General features: G+C 45.1%; 1 protein-coding gene across 1 annotated transcript; it reads left to right on the top strand.

Annotated features, from left to right (window-relative positions):
* The first annotated feature begins 4,922 nt into the window (after window positions 1-4,922).
* Window positions 4,923-7,236, top strand: rrs1 (ribosome biogenesis regulator 1 homolog). The gene is made up of 2 exons (XM_080751981.1): window positions 4,923-5,287; window positions 6,214-7,236. The coding sequence occupies exons 1-2, from the start codon at window positions 4,925-4,927 to the stop codon at window positions 7,009-7,011; spliced, it is 1,161 nt and encodes a 386-aa protein (XP_080608107.1). The 5' UTR covers window positions 4,923-4,924; the 3' UTR covers window positions 7,012-7,236.
* Window positions 7,237-9,811: the final 2,575 nt, after the last annotated feature.

Below are 9,811 nucleotides of genomic sequence, written 5' to 3'. Positions count from 1 at the left end.
ACAAAAGCACTTGGTCAGAAGAAAGCACTGGAGAAACCTGAATATGTCATTTCGAAAAACATCCTTTTTTGCCTTGCTCCAGTAGAATTTTGCATAGGAAAAAGTACAGGACAGTACAGTTCACTGACACAAGGTCAACTAAAAGGATGAAGACCACAAGAAAGCTGTTAGGCTTGTTTGCATTGGGGTCCCTTTACTACCGTTGTACTCAATTCATACAAATATTTATTCATTCATTCATACAAATGCGATATGTGTCTTGCTCCTGAGATGCACCAGACGAGCATGATTTTGGCTTGAGGCATTGCGGAACCTCCCTTTAATCTAAATTATTTAGTTATTCCTTCTAGATACAGTACCTACCTCAGCCTAAACATAACCACCATAGGTAACTTCAACCACCCCATAAGAGATAACTGATGATAAGGCAAGCTTGAGGACCTTTTAATATACAGTGTATATCTATCTATACAGTATATATTTTTTTTTGTTTTAGGCTTTTCTGCCTTTATTGATAGTTCCACTGAAGATAGACAGGAAATACACGCAGCAAAGGTTGTCGGGAGCAGGACTCAAACCCACGATGCAGGCACCAGAGCCCACGCGGAATTCGCCTGGACCACTAGGCCAGCGGGCACCCCACTAAAGGACATTTTACGGCACCAAAAAGGAACATCAAGCTGGAAATCGAGACTAAAATTGGGCTCAAAATATTGGACTCAGTCCCCATTTCCCTTTACGGTTGCGAGGTCTGTCTGGGGTCCACTTGCCAATGCCAACCAAGATTTAGCAAAATAGGACAAACGACACTATGAACGATGAAGAGCAGAATTAGGACGATACCCAATAATTATCAAAACTCGCAAAAGAGAGCATTTAAATTGCTCCTCACAACAAAGTCGTGACCTACAGAAAGAGATCTATAGAGATGTCCCTCTCAGATTGAACCAAATTATAAGAAAACTATCTGACATAGTATATAGGAAAGAATAAACCTACAGCAAATTAGAATGCTATTTGGCCCTAAACAGAGAATCCAAAGTGGCAGAATACCTGAGCACTGTGACTCATCACCCAAAACTAAATCCGTTGTCCCAGAGAGAGAGAGAGAGAGAGAGAGAGAGAGAGAGGAGAGAGAGAGAGAGAGAGAGAGATCCAGTCGGTCCAGAATTATAATCTAGCATTTTGAGGTGGAAACATGGAGAATGCACAGGCTTAATCATATTTAGGCTTTATAATAAAATGTTGCTTTTAACAAGTAAAATAAGCAAATTAAGAATTACCATGGGTGATTTGAGAGGAGCCCTTGTCACACATGTGGTCAGTGTGGCGATGACCCACAGTGCACGCACCAGGCTGAGAGCGAGTGCATTCAGCCGCAGCAGACGCTGCAGGCTGTCTGTCTTTCTGCTGCTTGCTTCTCCCCCCAGCCCAGCACATTGAGCAGCATCATTCATTTATACTCTTAAAGTTGCTACGGTGCAAAGTGTTAGTGCTTTGATTGCAAAGTGTCGTCGTGAATATTGATGGAGAAATCTGATCCAATAAAGACGAGTCCAGAGTCAACAGCTGCGGTGCGCTGGGGAGTTAATTGGTATTTAACCTAGACATGGCTCCCAAGAGAAGACAGACCTGCACACAAGATGAGGTGGAAAGAAACCAAGCTGCACCTTATAACTACCTGCCAAGCAGTGCCAACTGTACAAAGAATCAGACACTTATCACTTCCCACAGATGATTACAAACACCCAAAGAGAGTTTGAAAACATGACTAATAGTCAGCGCATATTATCAGAAAAATGGCTAAACTAAAGAATAAATTCTTTACCAATACATTTATTCACCAATGTGTTTGTAAAGGTGTCTAGAAACACATCTCACAAAGATTCAGTTTCCCTAGGTGAATCTGTGACAGCTGAAAAAAATACAAAAATGTGAATGTAATCTATAAGTATGATTTTTGTTTGTTTGATTTGTGTGGCCTGGTGGAGACCTGTGCTCGGAAGAGCACTGCTTCTAGTTTGTTTTTAATATGCTTTTGTATTTGTGGATTCTTGTTTCTTTGTTCTTATTTTTCTGTATAAATTGCTTGTGATATTATGTACAAAAGGTTTGTATATGTCTGTTCACTATTTCTTCAAATGTGTATGTTAAAATCTGAAAAGCAATAAAAAGTATTAATCACAAAAAGAAAATTAAGAGTGGAACAACAGCGTCCCCTTGTGGACAAAACATGGAACTATTTACTCAAAAAGGCAATAGAGTCCGATTGCAGTACTCAGTAAGGAGGCCGGCATTGGAGGAGGCGGGCATTGGAGGAGCTGGAGGCGGATTAGAAAGGTTCATAGTATCCAATAGAATCAACAGCAGACCTACAAGCTCACAACGCAAGCAAGCGCAACGCTTTGTGGGCTTGTAGATCGGCTGTTTTCGCCATGGATTATTAATTCTTATTGAACACAGGAAAATAACACGTTTCTTTAAAATAAACTATTTACTATATTAATAATATAGTAAATAGTTTATTTTAATATAGTAATAATAATAATACAGTAAATAGTTTCTACTATATTAATTCTTTTAATAATAAATCAGCGGTGAGAGACACCCCGGTGGTCAGCAGCGAGGCCCCCGCCGCTATAGCCTCGGCGGAGCCGTTGACCGTCACCGGCGAGGCGAGATGACAGTCATCGGCGAGGCGAGGACGAGGTGACCATCAGGTCTCCCGGTGGAGGGTCGACACGGTAGCCGTGAGTCAGCCGCCCTGCGGTGGCTGACTCACGGCAACGCGAGGCGAGGTGACGGTCATCGGCGAGGCGAGGTGACCATCGGGTCTCCCGGTGGAGGGTCGACACGGTAGCCGTGAGTGTCGACCCTCCACCGGGGTGTCTCTCGCCGCCGACAACAGGGTGACCGCAGCGGGCGGCGAGGGAGAGCAGCCACGAGCGGATCAAACATCCACCCTCTGCCCGGGGGAAAGTGCCTCTACGGCGGATACAACCTCCACCCTCTGCCCGGTCCTCCCCCCGCTCTGGAACAACCTTCACGGTGGATTACATGACAAACATATCACTGTCCCCGAGGAGGCTGTTGTGAGCGAGTGAAGGTTGAGCGAGTGAAGGTTGTTGCAGAGCGGGGGGAGGACCGGGCAGAGGGTGGAGGTTGTATCCGCCGTAAAGGCTCTTTCCCCCGGGCAGAGGGTGGATGTTTGATCCGCTCGTGGCTGCTAGTGCTCTCCCTCACCGCCCGCTGCGGTTCGCCCCGTTGTCGGCGGCGAGAGACACCCTCTGTAGCCGGGGACAGTGAGAGGAGAGGCGGGGTGGGTGTGGAGCTCTTTCTAGCCGGAGATAGTGAAGGGAGAGGCGGGGTGGCCAGCTCCCTCTAGCCGGGGACAGTGATAGAAGAGGCGGCGTGTTTAAGCTCTCTAATAGCCGGGGATAGTGAAGGGAGGACCGGGGTGTTTTAGCTCACCCTAGCCGGGGACAGTGACAGAAGAGGCGGGCTGTGGAGCTCTCTCAAGCCGGGGACAGTGAAGGGAAGACAAGGGGTGGGACAGCGATAGGAGAGGGGGTCTATCACGGACACGGAGGAGGAGGGAAGGGGGTCCGGCCGGCATGGACCGGGGTGTCCAACCCTCCACCGGGGTGTCTCTCGCCGCCGACAACGCAGGCGACCGCAGCGGGCGGCGAGGGATCCCCGCAGGACGGCCGACTCACGGCCACCATGTGGGGGTCCCACGACCACGGCACCTCTCACGGACCTCCGCTGCCGTCACTCCGTGGTCGAGAGATTATTAATAATCATAATAATTTATAATCAATTAGAAAAAGGAGTAAGTTAAATGCGTGTCATTCTAATATTTGTTTTAAATAATGATTATTTAAAACAAATATTAGAATGACAAGCATTAATAATCATAATCATTTTATAATATAACCATTGAGAAAAAGGAGTTTTAGACTAACTTACTCCTTTTTCTAAGTAAGTTATAACTTACACCTTTTTCTCAATGATTATTAATGCTTGTCAATTATTTTATAATAATATAATAATTCAGAAAAAGGAGTAAGTTAAATGCTTGTCATTTATTAGTTTGACTCAGTGCAGGGGGCAGTAAGTTTGTTCAAACCTGTCTCAGTTTCATTCAGTTTCATTCAGAGCGTCATATACCTTTAAGAAATGGACACCTCCAAGGCCCGCCCCCTCCAAGGCTCCCTACAAGGCCCTCCAATGCCCGCCTCCTCCAATGCCCGCCTCCTCCAATGCCAGCCCCCTCCAAGGCTCCACCCCCTCCAAGGCTCCTGCGTACTGCAGTCGGACCCGTCTCCAAAAAGGGGGAGAGAAGGACAAATACGTCACGACCCAACCGTTCGACATCACCTCCCTGGTGGTCTAGTGGTTAGGATTCGGCGCTCTCACCGCCGCGGCCCGGGTTCGATTCCCGGTCAGGGAACTCCCTTTTCCTAATTTTAAGGGTAGTACCATAGTATTATTATTAAACAGCAATTGTAGGTCCAGAAAGGAAACTAAACTCACCCAGCAACTCCCGTACGAACAGAAGTGAATATATCTACACAACAGTGCCGAATGCTGAGGGACAAACTGCAGCCGAGATTTTGCTTGGTGGACAAGCATGCAGCGTGGTGTATTCTTTCTAGTGTTTTCCTGAGCTGTAGTGAGTTCATTCAAGTTGTCATCATTCGATTCGTGACTTCAATGCATAATGCATATTGCATTCCACCCAACTTTCTTCTGGCTCCAGCTTGCTTTTAGAACGTGACGTTTCCATAGGGACGTTTCCCACAGTCCTCCTTGTGAATAACCAAGTGAATAACCCGGAAGTAATGCTCCTGACAACGTCACACGTGCGCATTACCCTGAGACCACGCGCGTCGGGCAGCTACCATAGGCAGCAACACGCACGATGGCTGCCTGCAACATAGAGGATGTGCTGGCTAAAGCCGAGCAAGACGAGGCTGAAAAACTGAAAAGCATCACCGTTCACAAAGAACTCGATCTCGAATATGACATCGGTAACCTGGCCGCGTTCGACAAGAACACCATCGACATCCGTGAGTTCAGAGAGCAGAAGAAAGAGGACTTTCTGCGGTCGCTCGCCCGTGACAACACGCAGCTGCTCATCAACGAGATATGGAAACAACCCGTGGAGAGATGCGAGGAGGTGATCGTCGCCAAACTGCCCGAGCCGACCACTCCACTGCCCAGGGAGAAGCCCGTTCCCAAACCAAAAGCCCCGACCAAGTGGGAGGAATTCGCTAAGCTGAAGGTAAAGCTAAACTCTTAGCTAGCCTCCCCCTCCCCGGAGACTCTGTTTAATTTACCTTAGCCTTAATTTTTTTCCCTGCTTATGATGTTATCCTATGCATAGGGGACCGTACCTATGTTCCCCAGGTTCTATGTTCCCCATTTACCCCCCCCCAAAAAGGTTCTATGTTCCCCAGTTACCCAAAAAAGGTATGTTCCCCACTTCCCCCTAAAAAAAAAGGTTCTATGTTCCCCGCTCAACTTAAAAAAGGTTCTATGTTCCCCACTCATCCAAAAATGCAGGAAACATTCATTTCTATTTATTAATAACAACTCAAAACACCCAATAATAGGGAGAAATTACGAATACTAGTGGGACTAGGGACATCTGGACACCATACTTTTGTTATGACTGGGCATCTGGTGGGCATTTGGACGAGTGGGTGGGCACATAGACGAGTGGGCACTTAGGGGTGGAGACACCTGGGCAACTGGGCACCTAAATGAGGATTGCCCACATTTTCTTAGTGCCCAGATGTACCACCATTTCCTGCATTTGATTTGGGAACCATCCTTTTTTTTTTTTGTGGGGAAGATATAGTAGATCCTTTTTTTGGTTGAGAGGGGAACATAGAACCTTTTTGTGGGGAGGGTGGGTGGGGAACATAGAACCTGGGGAACATAGAACCTTTTGGGGGGAGAAGTGGGGAACATAGAACCTGGGGAACATAGGGTGGATCCCATGCAGGGTACTGTACTGTGTTCTATCCGTCTGTCTTACAATGTTATATGAGATATTTAAAGTGATTCCTGTGTAAATAAGCCGTAAAGCTTAGTAGGTTGAGGATCTCCTTTTAGTTGACCTTCTACCAGTGATTTATACTGTCATGAAACTACTTTTTCCAATGCAAACAAACTTCTAATAAATTCTTCAATAAATCAATCAAGGGCATCAAGAAAAAGAGGAAAACCAACTTGGTGTGGGATGAGGTCGCCAAGGACTGGAAACGGCGCTTCGGCTACAAGAGGGCCAAAGACGACACCAAGGAGTGGCTGATTGAGGTCCCCGTAAACGCGGACCCCAACGAGGACCAGTTCCAGAAGCGCAACGCCGCCAAGAAGGAGAGAGTGGCGAAGAACGAGCTGCACCGGCTGAGGAACATCGCCAGGTCCCAGAAGATAAAGGTGCCGGGTGTTGGACTGACAACTTCAACCAGCCAGTCTAAATCTGAGCTGGCCCTGGCCGTCAGTGTTGCCAGGACTTCCACAGCGTCAGTGGGTAAATTCCAGGACCGCCTGCCCAAAGAGAAACCCCCCAAGAACATGGGCAAGAAGAGGAAATTCCAGCCCGTCATAGGTGACTTTTCTAGCGAAAAACAAAAGCAGCTGGACCTTCTGAACATCATGGACAGTAAGAGACCAAAGCTAGACATCACCAAAGCTGTCAACAAGCAGATGCGTGAAGAGGACAGGGAGGAGAGGGCAGACAGATATAAGAAGGGCGCAGGAAAGAAAGGACGGAAGGGCAACTTCTCTGGGAAAGGGAAAGGTGGGAAAGGTAAAGGAGGAGGAGGAGAAGAAGGATGGGGAGGGAAAGGCAAAGGGGGTAAGGCTGGAGGAGGCAAAGGGGGTAAGCCTGGAGGACGCATAGGGGGTAAGGCTGGAGGAGGCAAAGGGGGTAAGCCTGGAGGACGCATAGGGGGTAAGGCTGGAGGAGGAGGCAAAGGGAAACCTGGGAAGCGATGATGACTCGTGAATCTGTGTCCAACTTCCAATGTGCCTTGTCATCGACTCCGTGAACTGAACGTGTGACATAAAAAGACTGGAGGTGCCCTGCTGTATATTGGGTTGTGATGTAATATTGTTAGGTGTTCTCGTCAAAAAAAAATGTCAATATTAAGTAAATTAAGGGTTCTAAATATGTCAAAAGGAACCCTCCTCTTGTTCATTGTGAAACACTTGTGTTTTACTTAATTCAACCACCATTAAAATCAGAATTGGATGGAATAGTTTGTTTTCTTTTAACAATCTGAGTATGGCATTTGGCATGTACTACATTGAAAATGATGTGTAGAACTCAAAAGGCTACACTGTTGCCATCTCACGTAGCAGAGTAACTTTCAAGTGATTGAAATTACAACAAAATGTTCAAAGAAATGAGAATCTTGTTGGGAGGTAAATATTAAAGAGAGAATTGAGTGCTAATGTACTTTATTCGGAGGAAGAAGGAGGGGAGGGACGGGAAATGTTTTGCCCTGAAAAACTACTGATTCTGCCTTCCCATGAGAAAACGAATCAGACATTGTTTTATCACTAGGATATTATGATCATCTATAGTCCCACGCGTGTGGATACTAAAACATTTCACCCCAGGGTAATATGCTTGTCTTAGATTTCAGTGCTGTATGCAAAAAATGATCTTTAATCCGTCCGCCAGGCTAAGCCATGGCGCTCATTGTCGAGGTTAAAAACTATATTCTGTTCAGTGTTCAATCAGTTAACATTGTTAATAATTAAGTAACTCCTCACAGGATCAACCTCTTCAATTCAAATGGGGCCTATCAGATGAAATGTTAAGCATTTCTTTGTAGGAAATAAAATGAATGCCTTCTTCCAACACTCACCAAGAATTTTGCTTTCAGGTTGCCCGACCGGGCAAGTGCTCATTTGAGAGGGGACACAACCGTAAACACAGCACAAGATATCTGTCTAAACACCTGAACGGTGCCATCACAGCTGTGCAATCTGTCTTCTGGTCTGTGAAATGTAAAATAAGAGCACTGATGGTCTATAATGTGCTGTTTTTACTGTTGCTACACTTAAAATGTAAAATATAATCATAGCTACTGTATGTAGGTACTGTATTTGGAATTTGGATTTTAAGTATTGAGGAAACAATGACATTTTATCACACAGCCCCAGAAAGTAAATACAGTACATAAGTATTAATTAAAATATTACTATCATTTTATAATGGACGATTTACTTTTTGGGCAAGTGGCCATGACCTTTGGGCAAGAAGAACATGACCTGTACTTGCCCGACAGGCAAGTGCCTCTGAGACCTTAGTGTCCACCCCTGTATATGAAGAAGCCTGATCTCAATTCTTAGGTAGAATAATCATGATTAACATAATATTAGCCAGAATCGTGAATACATACACATTAGTTTTTCCTACTTGAATGAACTTTTCCCTGTTGCAGTTGTGCTGCCCTAACTACACTCAGTTATATTTTGTTGTTTCTGACTCACTGCATAATCTCTCACTTTGTTGATGGATCGTGTTTGATTGCTGACATAAGCACACTGCAAAGTTCTGTTGTTCATAAGAGGATGGGGAGGGTGATTGTGGGTGTTGGAGTGGCAGTGGGGGCTGTTAATCACCATCTGCTGACTGGTGCCCCCCCCCCCCCCCCCCATATCCCAAGCACTCAATCATCTTTCTTCTTTCTCGCCCTGACCACTGGAAAATGGGACACAAGTCAGAACCCCCAAATCAATCATGCACTTCTGAAATTATGAAATCTCGTCTGTGTTGGCCGTGCAGGGGTGGTGGTCTCGCAGCACCCTCGCCAGCGACCAGATGGACAAGAAACAATAGGCAAAGGCGCAAGGAAGAGCTGGTCAAGCATGATCTCAGAGAATTCGTATTTAATGAGGTTAACAACAAGAGTATGTTTGTTTTTCCCATTTAGACTTGAAACCTTTTATATGCACCATTCAAAACACAATTTTAAACAATTATAGCTGTGTGCTTTTGATTGCTATGTAGGGAAAATATATATATTGTAGCTTAAAAATACACATTGTTGCTTAAATTCAGTGTATACAGTATGATGCTGTGTGTGTGTGTGTGTGTGTGTGTGTGTGTGTGTGTGTGTGTGTGTGTGTGTGTCCTGCCAGTGCTGCAGTGGGTTTATGTAAGGCTGGCAGGCAATGAGCTTGCAGAACCCTCAGTCACTGTGTGAGTGTGACTCAGACCTCCAACATGCAGCGCATCTACATGCAGAGCAATGAACGCTTTGAGGTCTTCACTACTGTCCTTGCTCCACAAGGTGAGTGAAACAGTATATGTTGTAGTACCATACTGTAAACAATACTGTGCAGGAGAAGAATCACTGTCGATGGGAAAAATAAATAACATAAATCAATCTACAATGCAGTAGATCATTTGAATTCACTCTGAATTCACTTGTTTGTTCAGTTAACTGATGGTTTTAATAACAGTGGAATCCATCTGCATTATGCTGCATTCTGTCATTTCAAATGTTATATGGGTTTGAGTGACATGAATGCCAATAATGTGCATGCATTCCATTCACTTGGCATTATTGTGATGAACGGAAAATTGGTCTTTGTGGTTTGACTTTTTGCTGATTCACCTCCTGGGAATCTTGATGTTTGCAGCAAGATATCGATGTAAAGCAGATGTGGAAAAGGCAAGTAGACATTTCTCCTTGATTTAAACATAAATCTAAAATTGCTCTGAATTCACTGAATACATAATAATAATTATAATTTTCCATTCAATGTTCAAATGTACATC

Source organism: Nannobrachium achirus, assembly GCF_963921795.1.
Source record: "Nannobrachium achirus genome assembly, chromosome: 21".
Taxonomy (NCBI): Eukaryota; Metazoa; Chordata; class Actinopteri; order Myctophiformes; family Myctophidae; genus Nannobrachium; species Nannobrachium achirus.
Note: the sequence above shows the minus strand (reverse complement) of the source record. Positions and strands in the feature narration are given on the sequence as shown.